We start from the raw sequence: 27523 nt of genomic DNA on the forward strand, positions 1-27523 counted from the left end.
GGGGGGGGGGGGGTCTAAGGATGAGAAAAGGTGCTGGTGGGCTGAATCCCTGGAAGGAAAGAAAAGCAAAAGGAAAGTAAAATATTAGAATAAGACAATATGTATATGTATGTACATTTACATACTTCTTGTTGTACGTACATGATGTATGCTTGATATGTATAAATATATGTCACCTTTGTACAGTGAGACTCAGATGTGTGTCTCTACGTCAGTATAGCCAGGCAGGATGTCTCCATTGGAGCAGCTCTTGGGCTCCCCCGCTGGCTGCGCGGTGGGCAGCATGTGGGCAGTTGTCTCCTCTGGTGACGCTGCCGCCTGGCCTCGCCGTAGCCTGCGGTGTATAAGGGGCACAAAGAAGAGCACCACGCCCCCCACCATAGGAGGAACCCCAGCCAGGGAGAAGGCCACCGTGTAGTTCCCAAAGTAATCATGTAGGAGACCTGGGCAGTGGAGGGAGAGGGGACCCGGTTCTTTAATCAAGGAACAATGACAGATCAGGTTTCAAAGAGTAGATATTAAAGAGAAGGTTGCATGTTGGGATAGAGCAGGCCTGGACTGGGAACTGGGAGCACCAGGAGGATTCCTAGTGGCCTGGCCAGCTGACTGGCCCAGAGTGCTGGCCCTGGTCTGTTGTGAATGTGTGGAGATCGGCCTGGGCTGACGCTAGATTGCCTGCCTGAAATATTATCCCAGTTCAGCCCTAGGAAAGGAACTTTTTGACTGAAATAGCTCTATTAAATACAACAAATGGGAACATTTTTGGTAAATACACTAATTTGCTTTTTTCTTTGACAATTAGATGAGAAGATCAATGCCATTCTCATGTCTGTGTCTTCTCTTGTATGGAGACATAGCCAGGAGGTGATTACCGTAGCTTAGCTTAGCTTATTTTATCTTAGTATAGTTTAAAGCCTGGAAGCAGGGGCTAACAACAAGCCTGCACCTCTAAAGCTTGCTAAATAACACCTTACTGACATTGTTAGTACTGAATATAGTGAAATGTCCACAGATTTGGTTGGAAATAGTTTTGGCTCATTAATGTACTATAACTAATGTACGTCACAACACAATCTATGGCCAAAATAATTCTGTAGTATATCTGAATTTGAAATTAATGCATTTCTAGAACATCAATTATTCTTTAAGTCACTGAAATGATTCAGGTCAATACTCATTCATGGCAACACTTGGCACCCTGCCATCAACAGTGGAAGTCAATAAGGAGATTGCACTATTGCGATACAATACAGCACTAAGAATCTCACCCTGTGATCTGTATAGTATGTATATCCACATCCTACATTTATCTGCATGTGAGCTGAAGCAAATAAACTCTATCTATGGTGACAAAGCAAAGTCAACAAGTTTAACACGCTGCAAAGTATGTTTAACCACTGACCTCGTAACATGAAAGCAGTGGGAGTGGCGTGCATTTAACAACGCTGCCTGCAATGTACAGTATGCATTCACACGTTGCCAAATGCAAACACCAGCTATATTACAAAAAAAAAGTAACAATCTGTGAAACTTTGTTGTCAGTATCCCAGAAAAATGTGAGTAATATTTGTTATGTCTGGAAAACATTATAAAAATGCCCACAGAAATTTCCCACAGCCCAAAGTGACGTCTTCAAAATATTTGTTTTTGTTCAACCAGAATAGTTGCAGATTACTAATCGACTGATTCCTTTAGCTCCAGTTCACTATATCACCATGGATATTCTTGTGAGGACATAGTTTTGGATATGTAATTAATAAAAATCTGTATATTGCTTTCTCCAAAGACGGAATACAAAACAGAAATCAGCATTTTTTTTAAACAATGTCTGTTTTTATGAAATCAACAGCTGTTATGTGGTAAAAGCACTCCAGGTATGTGTGAGATCTGAAAGAGGTTGGCAAGAGAGAGCACGAGGATGGCTGAATCATCAAATTAATGTACTGTCCTCAGAGCTCTTCTAGACACTCCTGTTGTTAGGGCTAGAGAGAAGCATGGCAGAGGAGAGACGGAGGAGGTAGAGGAGACATAAATGGAGCCGAGTACTGAGATGTGACCCTGCATGTGTTTTTTTGCCAGAAGACAAATCCCTAGAGACAGATTTCAGTTGGCCACAAGCCCAAACATCTCTAAATACAATCAGCCTATAATCTATCCTCCCAGGCATTTGTCTTACTCTCCCTTTACTGACTACATTTTTTTCCATCCTTGCTCTGCTAATATCAATCAACTTGTTGCGCGCTGTTACTGCCAACATCCTGAAGTCTCATTCTGGCTTCTACCGTATAAATCAGTGCTATGAAAATAGGACAACAACAAAAAAAAGAGCTGTGCTTCTCACCAGCAATGGGTGGACCTGCTGTCATGGGAAGAGCCATAAGGCCCAAAAGGTAGCCTATGGCCTGTGAGGCCTGCATGGGCCCAACCAGCTCAAACGCTATGGGTGCCATCATGGTGAGGAAGCAGCCGTCACACAGCCCCAGGAACACGCACACAACCACTAGCCCCTCGAACACAGAGCACTGAGGAATCATCATGGACATCAGGCCCAGTGCCATGAAGGACACCACCTGAAACAGACAGTGAGAACACATTAAAAAGCTTCAAGCCTCTCTGTTATTTCCTTAAAGGCTGCCTTGTTCATGGGTCACAGCTGCAGTAGGTGTTTGCTTGTTTCCGGTGTTTGATTTCTTTAGTACTAACAGAAGCACTGATTGCAGTAAGTGAGGGGAGAATATACAACCTATTTTTAGTCGGCTCATTTTCTATTCTTGTTGTCCCTGCTTGGCTTCCAGGCCTTTTGTCTTCATTGTGAACATTCTGTTAGTGTCAGTGCAGATATATTTTTTAGATTACTGCCATTTCCATGGCAGTATTATAAATATTTTTACAAGATTTGAGCATGGATAGCTGAAACGCTAAGTTAGCCTGGGTTGGCATGAGGCTGGTACTACGACCATTTTGGTTCATGTATTACGCTACGTGGAGATTATATCTAAACCAAAGAATATAAAGCTGAGGATTTTTTATATCTCAATCACATCATCTGTTCCATAGGCTGAGTAAGAATTGTGTTTTTGTTGTTTCTGAAGGCTGTCTGTTTGTACAAACCTAAACAGTCAGCTAATACTGTTGAATTACGCCGAGCTCAGAGTTCACAAGTTTAATGAGTGAACTGTGAAGGAAGGTTATGTGCCTCAACAACAAGCTAAAAGGTGTTACCCGAAAAGCCCTTTGCGATTACCACATTGTACAAGCAACTCTTAAAAACATAGTTTGTTCAACTCTGGATAAAACAGAGTAAAAGCTTTCCTATCTATAAAAGACTCCCTCACAGCCAGTCTGTTTATTATGACAGCAGGAGGGATATTATTGAGCAGCATGCTGTAAACACATTCTCTTTTTCAATGGAAAACATTATCTGTGCACAATCGAAATGTCCAATTGTCGCAGTGGCAGCCCGGCTGTTGGTGAGTGTCCTATTTCTCCTTTCCCTCACATTCTGGTTTCTCCTGTGCCCTCTCTCTCTCTGCGTGTGTGCTCTCTCCCTCCCTGCTCCGGAGCCCGGCTGGCTACCCACACCTGCACCTCGTTAACCTCCATCCCCAGCCGCCGCACCTGCCAGCCATCAGCCTCATCACAACCAGTATATCTACCCCGGCTTTCCACTCCATCCTCGCTCGATCCTTGCAGCTCCTGACCTGGTGTCGCCGCTTCGTTCTGGCTCTTTCTAAAATTCCCTCTTGCTTCACGTCCCCATTGCCTACTAACCCTGTCTCTCTGTTTCCCCCTGCCAGGTTCACTCACCTCTGCCTCCCAGCTCGGCCAGCCGGGCTCGCTCGCCTGCCTCCTCCTCTCGCCACCTCCACGACGCCCTCCGGCTTCTCCTCTCGCACCCCGCCTGGACCCCAGTCTCCGCGCCCTCTCCTATCCGTCTGCCAGCCTCCCTCAAGCCTCCAGCCTAAGTGCCCTCCGTTCCTCCAGCTTCTCGGTTCCCCGTGTCCTCATCAGCCTCTCCCCCTCCTTCCACCCGCCCTCACCTCGAACCCCGTTCTCCTCAATAAACCTCTTTTTCTAACCCTCAGCGTTGCGTTTGGGTCCGTTCTGTCTCCCACCGTTACACCAATAGTACCAAGGGAGCACTGGAAACATTTTTTTGTGTCTTTTAATATCACTTGCACATCCATCCACTCAGTTTCCCTCTGCTGAACAACACGCTCGATTAACAACATGCAGAATGAGTGTTGTGATTCTGGCCGACATAGCCAAAGTATTGCATTCAGCAGGAAGTACAGGTACATCAGCAAGAAATTAGAAATCCTGTTGTATTCACCTCTCAAACTGCCCTGAACGGCTGTGCTTTTCCCCGTTCTATTTTCTCAGGACTGAATCATCCCTGCTATTATGCAGGTGGGTACTTCTAATGGCAACACACAATCTTGTTTTTATTCTGTCACTGTAAGTGGGTGCAAATTAGCGTCTGAGTCATGTTTATCTGCAGCCTAATAAGCCATTAAAGACACTGAATCACTGAGATTGCAAATAAAAAAATCTAATGCTCAACCCAGTGACAATACATAATCCTTTTAATAAAATGATTTTAAACAAGTCTTGGTTCAGTGTGATAAAACGTGCCAGATGGGTGAGCAAAACAAAAAAAGGTGCACTTAACAGAGTACATGGTGGCTGTCAAAACACAATTGTTAATAGTTAACCTCAAGTCTTCTATTACAGGTCAAAGTTGATGTGCAGACTTTTAAATAATAACATTTGCATTATTAACACATTACAAGCTATTATGAGAGTAATAATTATGCAGGAATGTATATCGTAACGCTAACCTTGCTCTTAAAAATAGTCAGAAATTATAAATAAGAAAACAAAGACAACTTTTAATGTGGACAGATTTTTAAATGGTACAAATAAATCATTAAAACCATGTTACTAAGAGGCTAAAAGTGAGATAATAGGCCTGTGTCAGAAATGTAGCTGGTACCAGTTTCAGTTTTGACTCGCTCGCTCGAGGCCCACATACCACTTTTAACTGAGATTTCACAGAAACATGCAAAACATTTAAGGAAAAGGGGACTACCCCTGTTTTATGCCTTCAGACATTCTCACCTGCATGTAGATCTTTTGAAGGCCGGGAATGAGGTCTCCGATCTTGCCGAAGGCGAGGCGTCCCACGCCAGATGAAGCTCCTATGCAAACCAGGAGCACCCACTCCTTCTGGGTGTCCTTGAACTGCTCGTTCACAAAGTTGATCTGAGACACGGAAGGAAAAACAGAGACAGTGCAGCATGAGCGTTGGCTGTATGTGTTATGCTGCATAAGAAACTCACCAGGAGCTACCAATAATGAATGATCTCACAAAGACATAACACAACCCTGCTTGTGCACTTTTTTCATGTGTTTTTGAGCTCCATGGTTAAAAAGTCAATGTACTCAGCAAATGGGTATACATTTGGTGGAGTGGATGAATTTGTCCATCCATAAACCCAAAGCGAAAGAGCGTACAATAATAAAAATGTCTTCATTCACAGACCTTTGGTACAGCAGGACAGGAAGACCCAACGCATATAGGTCAGACCCTCCCACTCCCCTCAGCCCTGACCCCCCAAATCGGATCCAAAACATTAAACCATCCTCTGAAGTCTTTCCTGAACATGCTAGTGAAATATTTGCTCTGCTTTGAAGGGCTCTACATTCATCAATGGCCATAGGATAGGATGGGAATGTTTAGGAATACAGAGAGGCCATACAGGAGAGGTTTCCTGAGGTGGTGGAGCAGATACAAAGGCCGGGGCTGTGTTTACATCTGGGCCCGAGCCTGAAACAATAGGCCTGACAGAGGGAGGCCGGAGCTGGAACATCCGACATCTGGATAGAGGGAGATCAACTTCACAGCTCCACGCTACAGCTTTACACTTCATCCTCATCCTTCACTATCTCACTATCTCACAACAAAGTCAGCCATAGGTCATGTGCAGATTTTGCAAATATACTTATCTTGGAAAGCCAAATTACTATGCTTTTTTAAGACTCGTGAGTTATTTGACTTCTTTTTTTATAATGATGTTCAATTTAGTCACCCCTTCCTCCCCCGTGTTATTTTACACATATTGTCAATAGTTTGAGATAGGTATTGAAGAGTAAGAACCACACCAGCATTTAAACAGACTATAGTGATATTTGCGGGTACCTTTAGATGCTATTTAATGTGCTGCAGCTGCAACTAATTAGCTAACTGACATTGGTGGCACCCTTTTCCCCAGTGAATGATTGTTTGGCCGCTTGTTCAATAGTTACACAAGCTTTAATATGTACATCCTAAGCTTTAGCAGGAAAGCGAATCAATGTAGTTTTTCAATGTATGTGGCTCTTGTGTTGTGTATCAGGTTAGGATGGGAATCAACAACCTGTTCCAGTTGAGAACTGGTTCCAAATTGTCCAGTCCATCGGAATCACATTTCTCCAAGCAGATCAATTCCTTTTTTTCATTGCCGGCATGTGTTTCTGACAGATGCACATTGCAAATCAATGAAAACTTCCAACAAAAATTAGTCATGGTGGAAAGGAAGAAATGGTCCAAAGCTTGGCTTTATTTCATGAAGAAAGATGCTAGTTGTAATGTCTGTAAAATGATCATGTCAGGTAACGACAGAAACACCTGCAATATGCTGAAACATTTTTCCATGCAACATGGGCTTAAATTCCTGGAATGTCATGTATTTGACACCCTACACACGCGTGCCACTGCTTCCCAACAGAGCAGTACGTCCTTTACCATGGGTACATAGCCTATGTTATAATAAGAAAACTTAAATGAAAACAAATGCTGTATAAATATTCTCTCCTTTCATCCATTTTAGATAATGACCGATAGACTGCTGCTGAGTCATCTTCATGCCTTTTTCTACCCTGTTTCTACACTTTGTTCAGACTCAGAGATAATAAAACAGTTGCGTTAGTGATGAAAACCTGTGTAGGTCAATTATTTTTTGTACCCACACAGAAAATTGATCAATACTCGGAAAAAAGAATCACACTTAAGCAGAATCAAGTCCCGCCCCTAGTAGCTGGCTGCTATCCCTGACTAGTCACGTAAGTCAGTGTGACCATCTACCTATGAACGAACAGTGACATTCCTGCTTCACGCAGATATATGCACGTACAACCCTGACTAGTCAACACCAAAACGACCTATATAACCCAATAATATCAATACAGAGGTCAGGATTCCTCCATTTACCAAACACATATCAAAACTACCCAATAATATTATGGCATGTGATCCATATTAGGTAATGTTATAGTATATGGAGATGAATGAAAGACTGTTAAGTACATAATGCTTAGTATGTACATACAATCTTCTATTAAAATCTACCGAATATAAACAAAATGTAACATCTTTCATAAGTATGTGATTGTACACTTATAATATTTAAGAAATAGAGAGAAGACTTTTTGATTTTTGATTTGTATAGTCTTGAGTTCAAATAACCAAATTTAAGGCAGGAGCAAACACACAACATGCACTTATAATTTGACAACAAGCATGCCCATTATTGTTCTTACCAGATGGACATACGGAACAAAGTAGCCCAGTACAGCTGTGGCAACTCCAAATGCCCACACGCGGTATGTCACGATGTGAAACACGCGCAGGTTGAAGTACTTCCTGACGCCACCCATGACCCTGCTCCACCTGCTCCCCCCCTGAGCAGTGGCCCCTGGCTGGGTCTGGGGGTTGGCAGGGCCAAGACCCATGCCTGGGGGTCCCATGCCTCCTCCAGCAGGCAGTAAAGGTTTGAACAATAGCGCCAACAGGGCCTGGACCAGCATGAAGAGGCTGAGGATCTGGAAGGTCCTGCTGAGGCCTAGAGGTTCCACCACCTTGTTGAGGAAAACAGGGAGGCCCATGGAGAAGAGGCTAGCACCGGCCGTCACCACACCGTTGGCCAGGCCCAGGCGCTGGCGGAAGTAGTGGCCTAAGATGACCAACGAGGGCTGGAAGGCAAAAGAGGAGCCACAGCCGAACAGTATGCCGTATGTGAAATAGCGAAGGCTCAGGGAGCTGTAATAAAAATGATAATAAAAAAAGAGGAGTAATGATTTGGTTATTATTTGACCATTTGTTTGCTTTAACATTGAAACTGAACATACAAACTCGTTTCACTGCTCATATCAGATTTTTATAGATAGTTAAACATGTGAAGTTTAGACTGAGTATAGGCATCTGCCTAAAAATCTGTTAAGTTGGTAGTATAGCTTTGTTATATATCTGTTATTCTACATGTTACCTGTGGCCTTTGTTTAGCTGCTCTGGCTACTAGTGCAAGAAAATGCAACATGGCTAAGGGTTCCCAAATAAGCTATAAATATACTATACAAAAATGCACCTTAGATGCCACTAGGAAGTATCATATAACTTACCGAATGACCGTTAAGAGTGCCTGTGTCATTAAAACTGAATTAATAGTTGTTTAGTGCCTAAGCAGTTTTCACCTTTTCCAAAATTCTGTCAATATCTTATATGACTGAAACTAAGATGTGATTATTAATAGCAAATAAATGCCAAAAAAGTCGTCCAGCTGCCCTGAAGCTTAAACAAATGTAGCCCCAGTAGGTACCTCTTTTTATTACCATTACATTTGAGTCAGGACCAAACAATTGTTTTTCTGGAAAAAAAGATTTATTTATTTTTTAACCCATTTCCCAAGGTGTTTTTAATCTAAACAAAAGATGGTAGCCAGAAATTAAAATTTTCGATTCAATTCAATTTCATCTATATAGAGCAAATTCATAACAGAAGTTATCTCAGATGTAATGGTAATGCCTCAGAGGAACAAACTGGGGCTAGAACAAGTGACGTCTTTAATAAATGTACAGTAGCTTACTTTGCAAAGGATGTACTGAGCAGCCCTATAAAAGCCAGGGCTGCCCCACTGACAGCTGTCTTTCTACAGCCGAAGCGGTCTGTGAACATGCTGACCACAGGTGAACAGAAGAAGATCATGCCCATGGCCAGTGCCCCGACCCAGGCTGAGGAGGAAGTGGAGAGGCGAGAGAATTCATTGTCAGAAGCATTTGGAAACCCCGTACGTAATATTTAGTCCATGTAACATGAAAGGCACTGTGTGCTATAATTCCACAGAATACAATAGTGTGCAATACAACACACGCACATACAGCAAAAAAATGAGGAGAAATTGATTCACTTTCCTGCATGGAAACAATATACTAACTCATTTTGTCATGTGTAATCTTTCAACAGTCTCTACAGTTGTTATACAGTCAAACAACTATGGCGTATGTACTTGAAATTGAGAATAAGAAATTTCACATTCAATTTTCACATGTGCCACTTGTTATTTCATTGGAGGCAGCCTTTGTATGCACCAGTTTTTCTTGGAAATCAGTCTCTCTGTGTGGCCCCATCCACTATCTGATGTGATTTGCTATTAATATAAGTGTACGTAACTGTGTATTGTGTCTATCTTTGCATCATGTACATCAGACACACTCCATAAGATTTCTCATGGTGATTAAGCAGATCAAAAAAGTGGATCAAAGTGGATAGTTCTGGCCTGTGGTGTAATGTCCATCCAGTGTTAAAATATAACGAGCCAGAATGATCCAACAGAGACACTGCATACCCTGAAGTAAAAACAAACAGATGTCTGGATCCAGTCTCCTGGGGAGCAAAGGTAACTTTAATGTCTACCGTGGTGTTTGGGCTGTGAGTTACACTGATCTAACAGCTCAATAGGAATGAGAGCAGAGAAACTGATAAACAGGTGCACTGACTGATTTACCTACTTACACACACACACACACACACACACACACATACACACACACACTCTCTCCATGAGTTCAGTGTGAAACAGTATACAAACAGTCTTTGTTGTGAAGGTTAACCTAAACATTCTGTACTTTGCACGTCTGCTGGTACACAGTATATACACTACAAAGTCTAATGTTGTATAGTTTAAGGGTGGGACTGCACTGTACCCTAGCCTTCCTATAGTTTATTTGTCCAAACAGAACAAAGAAAGTTTCATCTTGAGGCGCAACAAAACTTTTCAACACATTTCATATCACATTTCAAAGCATATAGCAGATGCCTACAGTATATACACAAGTGGATATCAATAGGGGCAACAGTAAAGTAGGTTAAATGCTATGGTAAATGTACAGGTGAGATACCAATATACCATTCACAGAAATAAATGGCAAAGTTTCACAAGATCAGATTAACCCACTTTACTTAGTAAGCCATGGAGTTTGGGTTTGGCTTCCCATTAGCACCTTAGCATTAGCAGTTGCACCATATTGCACCACTGATCTAGAGAGCTAACAACCAATTTCCTAAGGGACTAGTATACTTAAAACTTGCCGCCTGAAACCCTCTACCCCACACTTCTCCGAAGTTGCAATCTGTTTTGGTCTCCATCAAATCCTGAGGGTCTTTAACTGATAAATGCTTTGCTCTGTTCACCAGCTAGTCGCCATTTGGGGTACAGTAGGTTTTTAGAGCTTTTTAACACACAATAAAAAAGCTACCTGCTGTGGCTAAAAGTAACACTGATGAGAGCGGTGAGAGTGAATCAAAACAATAAGCTGAAACATGCTAAATGCTCAGTAGAGCTGAGGGGAACTGCTGTCACATGATACATAGTCCATGGATAATATCAAAAGATTGATTTTAGTGCACAACACCATTAGACTACTCTCAATAGTTTTTGCATAGAGCTGATCATCAAGCAACAATGTTGAGCAAAACTGGATGTTAAGCTAAATTACACATTTATTTAGTTTAGCTTTTGCACCGTATTTGACCCAAACGCTGACACATGATGGCTAGTCCAGTATGAAATCAAAAATGATTCTATAGTGCACAACACCATTAGACTACTCTCAATAGTTTTTGCATAGAGCAAATCACTCAAATAAGTGCTAACTTTGGTGGTTTCTCCACAGTACAGTCTAGATGACAGAACATCTTCATACGAGTAGGAAGGTAAAGTCTGGCCTGATGACGGCCCTAAGGGAAAGGCTATGGTAGTCATTAAATGATCCCCATGTCTATAGTGGCGCCCCAATTCAGTGGTAAGATCCTTCAAATTATGTGGTCCACAAGAATAACCTGCAGCCTCGACTGTGTAAGCAAAGATACATAGCATATGGTCAGAAATAAAATATATAGCCCTGAATGAAATTGGATGACATGTATATGGCTAGCCTTAAAGGTTAATCATCCAAAAGAAATGTGCACAGCCAAAAACTCCTGACAGAATTGGGTCGGGTTTAGTTTGCATTGCAGTCTGGTGCCTGGAATCTCAGAAATTAATGTCCACAGCCTTGCGTGTGCCTCAACTACTGGGATCATTAATGCCTTCACTGGTATTTCTCCAGCTTCTCATATTCCTTCTTATTGATGTTGCCCGTCACTTAAAACAGCTCGACCTATCACCAGCACCACTTTCTATTTCTTGTCTGTTACCACATGCGCAGTTCGTTTGTCTGGAAGGACCACATGATCTTAACTCATAACTGTCCTTCTCCACCACCCATTGAGGTGTCTCCCTTTTGGATTTGTGTCATCGTTTATATATTACTACTCTTTCTGTAGTTTTTGCCATATTCTTTTTCCCATCTGCTCTACAGTACTGCTCATTTTTGGCTCTAGATGGGTTTGCACTTTGTTACTTCACTGCAGTTATGAGTACACGTTAGATGCTTATGTAGAATAGGGCATTATACCATTTCCCTAACAGAAGAGCTGGGTAATATGAATGAGCAGTGACAGCCACAGTGGCTGAACAGACAAAAAATTACAAAAACTGAAATGTTGTCAATGACAATCTGGCACTGAAGCAACATGATAACGTGAGTACAAGTATTTTCTGCAGTACTATAAATGTATGCTTGTTGTCATGTTATGACAAATTATCCAATCACTTCACCCAAGCCTGCATCCACAAGCTTTCTTGACTAAACCGAAGTGGAGAGGATGATTGCAGTACCTGGGGAGAGAGTGCCATGTACATTCCATTTTACCGTGTTAAAAACCAAAGCACACTGTCTATAACCGACAAGGCCCAACTTACAATCAAAGGCTAGCAAAGCAACAGAAACCTGTCTCATTCCTCCACTCTCTCCTCTCTTTTCTGGCCAACCCTACCTCAAAAGCCCCATTCCCCCCCCTGCCATGGCACATGCAAAGGTCTGTGAGTGGAGTGTACTCACTATAGTAAATTAAACAAAGCAAAAAGAACACAGCGTGGGAGACAGAAGCAAAATAATGTGTGTGTTTGTATGTGGTGGTAGTGGTGAGGGGACTGTCTTTACATGATGGATGCAGTCAGACAGCCAGAGAGAGACTGAGAAGTGGACAGCTCTAAGTACAGTTGTGATTGCAACCAAGACGTATTGAGGACTTATTGAGATCCGATCGCTGAGACCACATTCAGACATGGCCTCATATAGCCACATTCTTTTGGCAGAATGTACGCAAATGTGTCCTGGGCCACACTCAAGGACTGCTCCCCAACTGACATCCTCTGCATTAGTGGAAATACATAGTAATTTGCACAACAATATTGTCATATTCACTGCAAAACAACAAGAAGAAGCTACAACAGCCAAAATGGATTCTCATGGATGGAGAACACACACACACACACAAAGAACTCTGTCTGAAGTCCTCTGGCTGCTCTGCCTCAACTCTGTGAGTTTAACGAAGGACAGGTAGCTTTACCTTTAAAGTAACTGCTAACAGGAGCTTTGGACAGCCAGGAGGAGGAGGATGCTTTCTAAAGTAAATAAAGCTTTATTTAAGCTTTAAAGCTTATAGGACCTCTAGCTGCACGGCTAACTGAGAACAAACTTCTTGAAGCAGAGAAACACTGTTCGAGACAGTTCCATTTAATGTACCAAGAGATTTCCCCAAAGGTACTATGTTTAGCTTGTATTAGTACATACTTTGTTTTGTATGGCATGCTGTCTAATGAAAAATCAAAACAGAAAAACTGCACTACAGTACTATTACAGTACAGTACCATATTTATATACCGTATATGCTTAAACACATGTCTACTGTGACTGATCGGTCACGTGTAAGTACATGAAGTACTGAGAAACTGATTCTATATTAGTTCAATATCTTAACAAACTTCCAGCATGCTAAGCAAACCACATTTTATACTGCCATGAGTGTACTGAGATTGAGGCATTCGTGTCATTCAGGTCCTCTCACTTCTTTCCAAACAATACTGACTTTATACTTACATTTCCCGATAGCTGTGACTGAACAATTACCTTAACAACAGCGGTTAAAATATTTAGACAAAGATTAAGTCTAGTAGCAGCTACAGTGCAGTAACAGAGTATTTGGAAAGTGACAACATTTTGTTGTTTTTGTTCTGTTCTCCAGGACAATGAGGTTAAAGTATCAACTTTCAGCTCTTTAGTCCCTGTTTTAGTGGACAGAAAGTAGGTAGGAAGTACTTTCAAAGAACCGTGTTCACAGCCTGCTCTGTGTATTATCCTTATTAACAAACACAATGGGCTTCATGCAAGAACCACTCGTACGGACAGATTTGTTCTTAAGTAGCTTGTATGAGCGATTTAGGAGAACCTGCCGCCTGGAAGTGCAATCTTAGAGCGTCAGGCCCTTGGAAGACAGTGACAGCATGGCAGAGAGAGGTGAATGGTTGTTCTTGTGGTTTAGACTATCATGGGCAGTGCTTATGCAAATGTTAAACATTTTAGACCCACAACTCCGCAGACAGTCACACACATCCAACACTATTCCCTTAATTCCTGTGCTGATGCTATAAACGCTAGACTTTCCTTTATGGATCTCCGACAGCAGGACTTAAATCTCTGAACTCAAGAAGATCTTCTATTATATCTATATGTCATTTTCAGGTCCTAATTATGTTAATTTACAATTCTCATGAACACAAGCTCATTTACGCACAAAAGGCATTCATCATGTTTATGCAGGTCATTTACACAGCTATCTGAAGTTAGCAGCGGTGAATCGTGGATGATGTTGCACACTGGTACGAGCCCACCATACGAAAAAAGTAAGAGAAACTTAAGATATGTATATAAAAAAATGCTCTTGCATGAGGCCCATTGTTCCTGGAAAGACTTGTTTGCTGCTGACTTTTTCAAAACAACAAAATGTTATTCACCTCCAATGTACTGGGTACCTGAGTCATACTGACATACTGTATATCTCCAAACCTGGGGGGAAAAAATAAAGAACTATCTGCTCAGATAGATGCCACTGCAGAAAGTAAGAAACAATATTTTGTGGAACTTGACTGAAGCAACCATTTAATTTGAAAGAAATAATCTAATAATCCTTGTTTCTTAAAATCCAACGTACCAAAGCAATCAAAAACACATCTGTTAAAATGCTTTCTGGCAGTACTGTTTGTGGCTAACACAATTTTCCCTGTACACAGGAGGAACTATTCAACTAAACAATGAAACGTATTGTGTTTGAAATTATCTTGGATACTCACAGTACAATAGCCATACATATTTTTACGGAAAGGCTGACGTACAAGACTATAGACTTGGCAAGGAAGCCCATTCCCTCAAGGCCACATGAAATGTCCTTAGCAGGTGCTAGGACTGGGTAATATGTTATTATATGACATACGTAGTCATTTCAACTGAAAAATAAAGACATTAAAAGGTTATTACATTATTATACTGTATTTTAGAATATTAATAGTAAAAATATCATGATTTGATGTTTTGATGTGTTGCACAGCACTAGTTATTGGATCTACCAAAAAAGCTTGATGGTTATTTGTCAGTGTGTAAGGGTAGGTTTGCTAGCAGACAACGTGGTGGATAATTTTCATCATCCCCAAAGCATCTCTCTCTGGCATAGTAGCTCTGTGTGGTTACAGAAGATACTGTATCTGGTATATTCTATTCCAAACTATTAACCCATGTTATTAACCGTGCAGAAGCCTGCAAATGTTTCAGTTAAATCCCTACTTAGCTGTTTTAGCTTATCTTAGTTTATTCCTCACCAGGTCTTATTGAACAGTGCACTTAACTGTCAAGACAAACAAACTAATTCAGAAAGTAGCTGGCAGATACCTAGCAAGTGCCAAGAAGAAGTAGTGGGATAGGTATCATGTTCATAAATCCTTGTTATATAGCAGCATTAGTTACCTAACTGGCTAATTACCGTACAGTACTTCAGGTCAGGCAGCATAGTTTCTGTGCGTAAGACAAGTCATTTGGGGCATCAGCTGTCACAGATGCGAAAGGAGTGTCTTCAAACGAGTCCGCCTCAGAACACAAATGTTGACATCAGGAGTCTCCGGAAACTCACATTGTTGCTTGATGAGTCACCGGAAGTTTACATGGTACCGTTCACTATCAACCAGCAGCTTCTTCTGATATTTACTGGTCATATCATGCTCCAAGCTAATAATATTTACTGCTGTGCAAAATGCTTGTGTTGACACAATTAATGATGCAAGATGAGGGGGTATGTATGGATATAAAATGGATACGTTTTGCAGAGAGTACAGCGAGTCACATGTGAATGTAGCAGCATAGCTAAATTTTTCTGCCTAAACTTGCTGTCAGACTTCACTCCTGATCTGTTGTGATACTCTTAATCCTAATTTACAACTGGCGGCCTCTAGCTCGTGCTGGTGGGATTCTCAGAGCTTTCAAGTTGTAAAAAAGACGAAGCTACTCGTCACCTATCCCCTCCCTTGTGTCGGATTGTGCCTTCTTTTCCCGTCACTCTTTCTATTTGCTCCTGCTAGGAAAAACTGTCTAAAAATAAATGCACTGATTTATTATTCATGTTAAAATAAACTCACATTCAACAAAAAAAGTCCCTGATCCTCTGTATGTACTGACTCTGATCCAACCTGGATCGGAGCCTTTAGAGACTCTGATCCGACTTCAACCCATTCCCCTGGCTTCTGGAATGCCAAAAATGCCACAGTACACCCTAATCTGCCAGCCTGGGATTTCCAGCTGCCCTGGAGATGCTGGTGAAATCTGGGGCAGCAGAGCTACAAAGCAGAGAGCACAGAGGTATGCTAGTGATTGGAGAAGTTTGCTTGTGACAGCACAGACACCTGTTTGAATCCTGGCTAGAATATTCTTGATAGCTGGATTTAAAGAAATGTTAGCCTCTGGGTCTTGGCCACATGATGTAAGATTAGTAGTACAGTGGTGAAACTGGCAACTTTTATTTTATTTATTGTTCATCTAAAGGCCTAGGGATCCCAGTGTTCCCCCCATCTTTGAATGGGTGGAATAACCTGCTATTTCTATATGGATTTTATTAGCCTCCATTTCAGTTATGTGTTAGTGTCCCATAATAAATGTAAAAATGTGGAAAATGCTATATATTGTCTGCAGCTTCAATCCAAAGGTGAAACTGATTTTACCCTAACACTAATGATTGCCAAGCCAAATAAGACAGAACAAGGTTATGCAAAGAGGACAGAGGCATGATCAAACACACGACTCGACATTTGAACACATTCTTTAGCAAAACATTTCTAGAACGCAGCCCCCTCACTGACTAGTTTTACCTGTATGATACCCCTGTTACTCACAGGTTACTACAGTCAGTATGACACTTGGTGCGTTCACTCACACATCACATAAGAGGCTCATCCCCCAACTGATTTTAAAAGCATAATCAGTTTGTGTTTTTAATTTTAAAAGAATGCTGAATACTTTCACTCCGAGTACACCTTGACATACTGGCAGTTCTGTACCGCTGTGGCCACAACAGGAGTTAAACCTCTGACTGTGCCATGCTGTAATCACTGAGCAAAACAACACCATCTGCAACTCATAACCCGCTCACCTCTCCTTCACTACCTTCTATTACTTAAATAAATGCTGTTGTTCCTCTTGTTTACCCCTCAAGGTTTAATAAATACCCAGTGTAATTGAGCATGATACAAAGACAAAATGGAAAGATTGAATCGCATCCCAGTCTTTCCTTATCACCTCCTTTACTTATAGTCCTGTAGTTTATTGCCTGTGAAGTACTTAGACATTGTTGTTGTTTTAAGATGTTCTGCACATTTAGCTTTTACTGACTGGATACTTTTTGTTTTTTAAAGAGCCTTCATAACTGTGAGTGTTCTAGTTAAGCTGCTCCCCGCCTCTGTTGTTGAGGGGAAAAGGTCAGGACTCAGCCTACTCGCTTCATCCTTTCACATATGAGAACAGCCTAGATTCAAATCCAAGAAACGGCTGGAGATGAAATTCTTAACAAGCGGGGGGGGGGCTGAAACCATAACACGTTCTCAGACTCTCTATCACACAGATAGAGAGTAATGTGATGCCTTGTTGCGCTGCCCCCAGACACAACAATTTCCTTTACATAAATTATGATCACAAGGTGCAAGAAGCCATTAAAGATGTTAACCTGTTCTGCTTACACAAAAAAACTCAAATGAGCCTGGTCATGTCTGAACCTTTGGTTTTGACTTCAAGTTTTCTCCTCCTTCGTAAAACTGTTTTTCATGCTGACCTGAAAGGGTTGAATTTGTTCCAGGGAACAGTCTTAGAACCATAATCCCTTCCCACATCCTGACCTTAACCTTTGCCAGTGGTTGTGGAACTTGACAGGGAGTGAAGAAAAATACCCACTCCTGTTACATGCTCCACCCCTACTCCTCAAAAACATTTCTTTTCACCAAAATCCGACCGTCTGACATTTCACAATTTCAATTCAGTCCATCACTTAAAAAAGAACTTGCATAATTACTCATTTAGTCAGCACTTGTGAATGTGATTAACAACATCAAACCTTGAGGCCAAGACTCTATTAACACCTTCAAAGGACCAAACCTCCAGAGATGCTTCATTGGATGCTGGCTTAAATTCCAGCTTTTGAGGTTAACATTTCCGCTACAGTAACAATATGTCAGTGTCCCATTAACTATTGATGTAGCATCAACTAGCTTGCAAAGTCTTTGCACGCTTTGTTTTCCATGTTAATCTGGAGAGCAATTTATCTGCATAACACAAGACTGAACTCTCTCACTCCTTGAAAATAACATCACTGATTTCTACATCACAATGTCGCTCCTTGTCTGCTGTATCATAGGCATGTTTACAACACCCAGTATATTTGTGAGAAATGATCTGAACATTCACCAGTAAAAGCTTGTGATATAATCCTCAACAGAATGGTTTGAATTAAAGCATGCTGGGAGACAGAGGGGTGAACACTGGCCTTATTCTGGTCAAGTACAGCTACAATACTGCTGCATTGTGAATCAGTTCCTGGAATTAAATCACCACAAGGTCTTTCAGCTTTGTATACACTATATGTGTCAGGAAAGTCCAGGTTTGAATCTAGCATTGGAGTTTTGTCCCATGCCATCCTTCTCTCTCAGTCAACTGCAATCAGTCCAGTGAAAGAGTCCAGCTTTGAGCAAGGTGCTGAACCCCTAACTGCACAGGGTGCCTGGTTATGTAGCAGCCCCTTCGCTCTGACATCTCTCCATACATTTATGCATGTGCACAGATCCTGTTTGTGCATGTGTTAATAATGTCTTCTTCTCACAGGTTGATAGACTGTTCAAATGCCTGTGGTACAGTTTTCTATAACTTTCAGCCTTCAGATGAAGACTCAAGCAAAGGGTCAAATGTGACACACTGATATGGATTTGCAGCACCTGAATTAGATAAACAGTAGTGTTAATGAATAGATAGTGAGAACACAGTCCTAACTAAAATGCATGTTAATCATTGACAATTGACCAACTCAAAAAAGTTGCAAGGAGCAGTTTTAGAAAGCATGAACCATGAACAGCAAAGAAAAGTAATATGCACACATATAACACACCTAACCACCTGTTCTTGTGACACATATCATAGAGTAATCTATACATCATAAACTACTGATAAGAGGATGTTACATTGTGATATAATTTCTTTTCAATTGTAACCAAGCATGCATCCAGCACAAATGTGCTTCTGCCCACCAGTTGATTGTTTCATCACATTGTCAGGCTCCCCTCAGCAGACAGTCTGGTACTCACCCACTTTGAACTGAGACGTCTTGTCGTCTGGGTTTGCGTGCTCCTTCACCAGCATCATATGCAGGATGCCGAAAGAGTTTTGGATCCCGAAGATCGACCCATTGCACCAGGTGGCCGCAAAAACCACCAGCCAGCCGTAACCCCCCTCGGGTGGGACGAATCCGTTCATCTCCACCTGGACCCCTGCCTCGGATTCAGAAGCCGGGGAGAGTGGCGGCTTGTACCCGGCCTCGGGCTGCACCGTGCTGTCCTCCTGCACGATTTTACACTCGCTGCCAGCCGTCTCACCATCCTTGGTCCTGTCTGCTTCTTGGGGAGCATCTCTTTGCTCTATCTGAGGATCTGCAGCTGGCTGCTCCGTACGGGACTCTCCGCTGGACGGCTGCGCTTGATTGTCTAACCCGTTGATCCCCATGTTGCCTGGTCTGATGGAGAGGTTATTGTGGACTCTTGGCGCACATGCATGAGATATGGGTCACTGACATAAGACGACCAATTTGGAGCAAAGATTTAATTGGCTATCTGTCAAAATGTGCAAGACAGACGGTCACTAACTGAGAAGACAAGCCCCCTACACCCCGCTTGGCGTGGCCCCAGTCTGAGTGTCAACTTCAGCGAATAAACCCCAACCTGCACACGTTAAATGTGTCATTCTAGTCTGAGATCTGTGTTTTTCCAGGAAACACCAGGCACCGCCTATTTCGCATTTAAATGTAAGCTCATGCGTCTACGAACAGCCTAAAGAGACTAAAACCATTTAGCCTATTCACTTTTGCTGTCTGCTCGGTGCCAAAAACGGATCATCAACCTGTGAAAACGTCCGCTCAGCCTCGACACCGTGTCGTCCTGTCACTGAGTCCGCACACGGTCCGCAACATCTCCTGGTGACAAAACAGGCCTAAACGCTCAGGCGCTCCTCCTCTTCCAACTGATACCTTGGTGTAAATGTTAAATTGGTAGGCCCGCGCGGGTCCCAGAAGCTGTCTTTGCTCGTAAGTGTCAACGGAGCTACGGCCGTCATTCAACAGCTAGTCCCCGCCTCCCATCCCCGGCGGATGGACTGCTGGACGGTTGGAACCAATGGCGGAGCTCAAGTGCAGTTACTGGACAGTGGTGGGACGAGCTTGAACTTCGTGTCTTGTCGGAATCACGGAAAACCCCGAGTATTTGTCAACTTCAGCTCTCATATGTCACCCATGCAAACCCACTTTCCTCGTCGGACAACACTGGTATTTACATCCTGGCGTTAACCGTCAACTGTGACATCTGTTTCAGCCGTATCTTCGGTTAGATTAAGCTAGTAACGTTATTCAGTCACTGTTTTCATTAAGCAGGGAGAGGGTTTGGTGGTTTATTTAGTTTAACGCTATTGTCAAATAGCCGTAGTCTCTAAGTTAACGTTATCCTTGTTCAGTCGGTGCTCGTTTGTTTTATCGTTTTCCTAATATTTCTTTAACACGGTTCAGCGGGAGTACAACTCAACTTTCATGTTGTTCCCGTCTAATTCTGGACTAACTCCTGCTAAGGTGGGTGTCCACTTTTCAATGGCTCAAAATGTGTTCAAAAAACAGAGGTGGGAAGTAATCAAGTAGGTTAACGTTACATTTAGTCAAGTAACGTAGTGTAAGGTGCTTACATTTCCAATTTATGCTACTTTATACTTCTACATCACTAAGATATATTTCAAAGGGGACTAAGGCACTTTTTATGCCACTGCATTTATTTGACATCTGTAGAAGTGGTGGAAGGAGTATTTAATTATTTTACTAAAGGAAAAGTAGCAATACACCAGTGTACAATTCTCCCATTACAAGTAAAACCTCTGCATTCAAATGACATGACTAAGTTATACATACATAACAGGAGCAAAATAAGGTGTTGTTTATGTAGGGAAAGGTCCATTATTGTATATCATTACATTATTATAATGCTCATGGCTTTTTGTGTATCCAGTACTGTTGTAGTTGTTACTAGGTGGTTTAATCTATATCAATTCATAACATTTAAGCTGATTTTTGAATGTAAAGTGTTTATCTGCAAAGTAAATCAGCTGTAGTTACTGGGTGCTTAAGATACTGGGCAGTAAGATTTTACATACAAACTGTATGCTCTGTAAAATATGATCTATTGTTATATTTGTAACTATCAAATATACACTAGGCCTATATAAAGTATTGAAAATTAAGTCCACCCTTACCCACTACAATTTTTAAATGCTGCTTACATGCATCAGTATTAATAATCCATTAATATGTATATAATACTCAGGATTATGAGTATCAAGGTTATTTATATAACACAAGGTTGTACAAGGAAGTGAAAGTTTGAAGTTGTAGCTAATGAAGCTAATTCTGCAGAGCATTTTTAAATTTGTGTCTGCGAGAATGTAAACATTAGCAACAACACAGTGATGATAATATGGTTTTCATCTTCACATATACAAATTAGTAAAATGATTATTCAATTATTTAAGATTTTTATTATTTCTTGTCATAAAGTACATTTTACTGATAATTCTGTACTTTATAATTTTAAATGGATGACTTTTATTTGCAATTGTGGTGGAAGAAGTATTCAGATCTTTTATTTAGTGAAAGTAGTAATACTACAATGATAAATTTACATTTTAAATTTTACTTTAAAAAGTTCAGAAGTATTATCAGCAAACTGTATTCAAAGGATCAGAATTGAAAGTACTCATTATGAAAATGCCTTAAAATGTATTATTATAATATGGGTAGATGTTATTTATTTCCTAGTGGTTTACAGCTGTTTAGGGGTAGATCATTTTACCAACTTTTTGTACTGTTGTGTAATTTAATCTACAATGCAATGCATTATATTTTAAGAGTCCATTATATGTTTTAAACTATTAATCTGCAAATGAGAATGAGGCTGTTGCTGTACAAATGTAGTGGATTAAAAAGTACAATGCTTTCATTTGAAATGTACTGAATAGAAGCATAAAGTATCAAAGGCAAATACTCAAATGAAAACCATGTACTTCAAATTTGTGCTTATGCATAGCACTTGTAAATGTACTCAGTTATTTTTCATCACTATCAGCTTTTGCTGAAGTGAAACTTCTGAATACTGCCAAAACTGAACAATTCAAAGGCTGAAATCATGCTGTGATGATAATTATGTTTTTGTCTCTAAACATGTAGGTCAACCGTAGAGTTGCCAAACAAAAGATTCATGTTTATGAAGCGAGAGAGATGGGGCCAGAGAGAGAAAGATTCCCCCGGCAGAGATAATTAAAGTAACAGAATTTCACACTGAGTGAGCAACAGAAACACTGGCTCAAGCAGACATTGCATCATAATCTTCTTTGATGTTAAGGTTAAGAAGATGAAATATGTTTAACCATACATCCTGTGCATTTGAACACAATTTCTGCCTTTTTTCCTGGCACAGATAAATCAAATTGTCAGCCTGTTCACCAGTTAACTAGATAACCTCAAATAAGCAAGAGCCACTGTTGGATTTTTTGTACTTGGATTTCTGGTATTTTTTTTTGGATTTATGTGATAGTAGAGTAGTTGTACACAAGTACAAATGAACAAGTATTCACCACTAAGTGGCGCTACAACACTGTGTAAGAGGTTGTTAGGGGGGTTGCAAGGACAAGAGCAAGGTTGGAAGTTACTCAGCATTTGAGGTTCAGTGTAGTTGAAGTTCTAACAAAGATTTTCTTAATACAGTTACATACAGTTCAATAGACCTCAACCAGCCAATTCATTTATGCTTGTTTTGGTTAATTTCAGATAACACAACGTAAAAGTTGTGTCATATTTTTAACAAATGCATAGGCCCTTTTCAAGAAATCACTTATATATATGATTTACAGTATGTTAACTGAGTTCCATTTAGCTGCTTCTCTCTCTCTCTCTCTCTCTCTCTCTCTCTCTCTCTCTCCCTCTCCCACTCCCCAACCGGTTGAGGAATGGCCGCCCACCCTGAGGGAGTTTTTCCCTACCTGTGTCACCAAGTGCCTGCTCATGGTGGGAACTGTCTCTGTTAATAATAGTACAAAGAGTTTGGTCTAGACTGCTGTATATGAAAAGTTCAATGAATTAACTTTTGTTATGAACTATGAACTTACACTTGAATGGAGCCTTCCTGCTTTTACTACTATGACATGTCAAAATGTCTGCTGTGAAAATGGCCATTTATGTGGTTGCAAGTTATACAATTGAGAACCACTTTTTATTTAAGTTGCAGCTATAGGTGATTAGTCAGTGGCCCCTGTTACCCGTTTCACTGTAATTAATGGCAAGTTTACTATAAAATCAACCAAATTAAACCACTCAGAGCAATATTAAACTAATTCAAAATATCGTCGTATAATGTAGCATAGATGAGATTTGATATCAGCCACCAGAGACATGCTGCAGTATAGGGCTGGGCGATACAGCCAAAATGTTATCACAAAAAAAAAGTAAAATCAATAAATATTGATGATTATTATAAATGTCAAATAATTATTTCTTGCAAGGCTGATTTTTGCTCCTGAGTGAAAGTTGATCAAACCAGAAGATAATTCGTGGTTTTAAATTTCAAAACTGTTCTTTTTTTAACAAATATGCATGAGTAAAATATCATGTAAAAATCTTTTTTCAGTCATTTTTCCTCAATAAAATAAATATCTTGATAGAAAAATAAAATGCTGATTTGTTTGTGATTAAAATGAATTAAATTGAACATTTGTTATATTTATATTGAAGAAAATTATATTGCAATAAGTATTGTTCGCGTATTATTGCCCAGCCCTATACTGCAGAATATACTGCAAATACTGATGATGATCTAGTGTAGTCCTGTCACAATGGCAGGTTACCAACCAAGTGTTACAATGTATTATGGCCAAACAAGCACACTTTCCACTAACACTTACCCACTGTATATTTCACACCGAGTAATCTTTTTGAGGTGTGACCCTATCTGTTGCTCAGCAGAAAACACCTCAGCATAAGATGTTTGTATTTGTTGCCATAGCACCACCACTTAATCAAATCAAAATAAATCATGCCTGCGTTGCTTTAATAGGATACAAACCTGGGCATTTCCTCCCCTAACAAAGATTAATATCGATCAACATCCATGGAGATTCACTTCAACAAGGTGGATTTAAACTGACCTCGCCGTTTTGGCTGGTGGATGGTGTCCACCAGCCCACTCTTTCAAATTCTACATACTTATAATCGCTTGCAATCACTGACACATGCAGTGGATGTAGGAATGCGGTGACCTCGTCATCAGATGGAGTTGCTACATCATCACACGCCTGTTTCCAATTAGCCGCTTGAGGATCAGCAAAACTGCATGGCTCACTCTGGCTCCACAGTGTTTTTCAGCTAAAAATAGCAGTTCACACAACATAACAGAGTCTGGTAACAAGAATACCCTGGGATTCCTTTTATATGAAGTGGGGGTCAAAGGTGATGGGGCTATAGCCAATAGCTGAGCTTCCTGTTTAAATTGGAATACTTTAACTCCTCAGAGAGGTGTGGGTAGGAGAGTGAATGAGCATCTGTGAGAAGCCCACACATTTCTGGGTCTGATAAAGTCACACTATGTAGGCTGACTGAATGAGTAAGAAAATATCTTTAATAAGGGGGATTTCTGCCTTAAATACTGAAAAGGATTAGAGTCTGAGTCAGTTCTGACTTTAATCTAAGAATTCTGACTTCAAACTCAGAACTCAAATACATTTTTCACCTGTGGCCCTAATCCTCTTCTGTATGTATATTATTATTTTTTGATTGAGTTAACAAATAAAGGTATTGAGTTTCTGTAAGAAATTCTGTAGGAAATTGTGTCATTTTCTGTAATCAGGTAAACGCAGGTTGTCTGACACATGTCCAGCAGCATGCTCAAACATGCTGTGGTAGTGATAGAGGCATAATGCACTGGCGGGCTAGTCATTATCTCGAGTAGTATGACTCACACTCGGTGGCTTACTTTATTCCTTGGGGGCCTTGGAGACACAGCCTGTACAAAACTTCTGCATGCTGGCTTGTGACTGGCAGTGGAAAACTGCACATAGTGAGAGCTGTCTCCTTTTTACTCACTGAAGACAAAACAGCGAACCATATCAGTGGTACAATCTGAGCGCAGTTATGTGTCTGCCTCCTGTGTTGCGAATGGTTTCACCTGAAACGTTAATCCAGACATCGGGGGTTGACTAACCTGCCCCATGATCAACAGCTGAGTGGAGTAAAGTAGTCAGAGGCAAATATAAAGAGACAAAAAAGTCGATCTGAAAAACACAGATAGTTTCTGGCCTCTTTAAACATCTTGCTTGTGTTCGCCTCTCTCTTGTCCTCTTCCCTTATTTGAACAAGAGAGGATCTCTTTCGTTTTCTGATGTAATCTAACCCGTACACAAGTATGAGCTCACTTATACAAATAGCATACAAGCTTGTCGTCATCTCTAATATCTATTCCTCTTCCAATGGATACTCGTTCAATGATGATAGCTGTATTGGTCACATACTAATTCTGTGATCACCCACTCACCCATAGTAACAGTGACACAATTACAGTAGCAGATCCCCACAAATAATGTCATGTATATTTCTTTGTATTTGAAACTTTGTTAATTCAAGTAGACAGGCTGAGATGTTTGAGCTCTTTATAGTGGTTAGAAGTTACAAGGCTTGAGGGAAATGACAACACACAGCTGGATGATTAAACACTATATAACTACTACTGAATGTGAGAAAATGTCTAACACATGAAGTCTTGGAACTCAAATTCCTGGGATGGATTGTCTCATTTAGGATTGAATGTTGAAATGAATCACTTAAACTTCTAATAAGTCAAAGCAACCTGTACCATCCAGTTATAGAAACTTGTAGTAACTTATCAGCTCCTGACGTTGCAGACAAAGGCATAGACAGGGGGTGTAGAGATGACTGTCTCATGCAGCCAAAACAAATTAAATCTTAAAGCTGCAGAGAAAAACTGAAGAGATGGGGGTAGACTCGAGTGGAAGCCCTCCTCTTGATGTATATATCCTTTGTAGAGGTTTGACTCTGACATACATACAACCAGACATGCATTCACCTATTATTAAGTTGCGGATATGTCAATCCATCCAATAGTTGTCGAGTTATTCTCAAAACCACAAATGTGAACCTTATGATACTGCTGAAGGTGAAGTCAGATGATCCAAAAGTCAATCGGAAACATGAGCTTCTGTACAATTCATGTAGTAGATGTTGAGAAATTCCATGGGTGAATGAAAACTTTGACTGGCTGGTGGAGTTAGATGAAAAGTCAAGCGATCACCGAATCCATTAGTATTCATCCAGTAGGTCAGACCTATATCATCCATGTCAGGTACCTGGGTACCTGACAATCCAACCAACAGTTGTGGAAGTATTTTTGTAAAAGATTCCAAAGCTGTCAACCTCATGGGGGTGGTTTATCCTCTGGGGACCATGAATGAAATTACAGAACAACCAACACATAACAATAAAGAAGAATTTTAAAAATTCTGGGAACTATGACAATCTGAAACAGGCTTTTCAGATTTTTTTTGTTAAATGTCAGTCTGCAGCAGGAAGTGAGAAAAGATCATTTGGATGTGACAGCTGTAGAATCTTAGCCTCCTCCCCAAACCTCCCTAATGATCAGCAGATTTTACAAGAAATGCAGAAAGCCTGTCAGGTCTTGACTCACGCACACTCCCTTTAAGCAAGCACGTAATAACACAGTCTTGGACATAATGAGGAAGAATCAACAATGCGAAGATTGTTGCCACATACCATAATTCAGCTCTAGACCCACTCAAAATCATTCATTTATTTCAGCATTTTCGAAAGTTCAAGACGAACGAACACTGTACTTAAGACAGATTACAGTTGTGTTTAAACGCTACATAGGCTACAGCTTCTACTAAGTGGGTCTATAGTTTTGGTGTGCAACATACCTTTTCTGATTTTGGATTCTTTCATATTCAATCTTTAATCTGTGCAGTATTTTCATGCATGTACACAACTGTACACACAAACCTGAACACCATATTTTCCCAATTAGGTACAGTGGGTACGGAAAGTATTCAGACCCCTTTAAATTTTTCACTCTTTGTTTCATTGCAGCCATTTTCCAAAAATCAAAAAAGTTCATTTTATTTCTCAGTAATGTACACTCAGCACCCCATCTTGACAGAAAAAAAACAGAAATGTAGAAATTTTTGCAAATTTATTAAAAAAGAAAAACTGAAATATCACATGGTCATAAGTATTCAGACCCTTTGCTCAGTATTTAGTAGAAGCACCCTTTTGATCTAATACAGCCATGAGTCGTTTTGGGAAAGATGCAACAAGTTTTTCACATCTGGATTTGGGTATCCTCTGCCATTCCTCCTTGCAGATCCTCTCCAGTTCTGTCAGGTTGGATGGTAAACGTTGGTGGACAGCCATTTTCAGGTC

The 27523-nt window shown here is 40.7% G+C and overlaps 2 protein-coding genes across 5 annotated transcripts in view; one reads left to right on the top strand and one right to left on the bottom strand.

Annotated features, from left to right (window-relative positions):
• On the bottom strand, nucleotides 1-24013 carry slc16a2 (solute carrier family 16 member 2). Of its 2 annotated transcripts, XM_046030329.1 has the most exons (8): nucleotides 23980-24013; nucleotides 19083-19507; nucleotides 8904-9048; nucleotides 7582-8080; nucleotides 5122-5265; nucleotides 2342-2570; nucleotides 177-443; nucleotides 1-49 (listed from the first exon to the last, which is right to left on the bottom strand). In XM_046030329.1, the coding sequence occupies exons 2-7, from the start codon at nucleotides 19495-19497 to the stop codon at nucleotides 193-195; spliced, it is 1683 nt and encodes a 560-aa protein (XP_045886285.1). In that variant the 5' UTR covers nucleotides 19498-19507; nucleotides 23980-24013; the 3' UTR covers nucleotides 1-49; nucleotides 177-192. The 2 variants fall into 2 exon arrangements, with proteins under 2 accessions (XP_045886285.1, XP_045886284.1); XM_046030328.1 differs by lacking the exon at nucleotides 23980-24013 and having other exon boundaries at nucleotides 19083-20476.
• Nucleotides 19832-27523, top strand: part of si:ch1073-303k11.2 (LRRN4 C-terminal-like protein) — an 11544-nt gene continuing 3852 nt past the window's right edge. Inside the window, exons 1-4 of one of the 3 annotated variants that reach the window (XM_046030330.1) lie at nucleotides 19832-20311; nucleotides 20549-20608; nucleotides 22250-22344; nucleotides 23027-23086. In XM_046030330.1, coding sequence (XP_045886286.1) covers nucleotides 23029-23086 — 58 coding nt within the window. In that variant the 5' untranslated portion in view covers nucleotides 19832-20311; nucleotides 20549-20608; nucleotides 22250-22344; nucleotides 23027-23028. The other 2 variants (XM_046030333.1, XM_046030332.1) reach the window with 2 other exon arrangements.

This window comes from Micropterus dolomieu, linkage group LG19, assembly GCF_021292245.1.
Source record: "Micropterus dolomieu isolate WLL.071019.BEF.003 ecotype Adirondacks linkage group LG19, ASM2129224v1, whole genome shotgun sequence".
NCBI classification, from domain to species: domain Eukaryota; kingdom Metazoa; phylum Chordata; class Actinopteri; order Centrarchiformes; family Centrarchidae; genus Micropterus; species Micropterus dolomieu.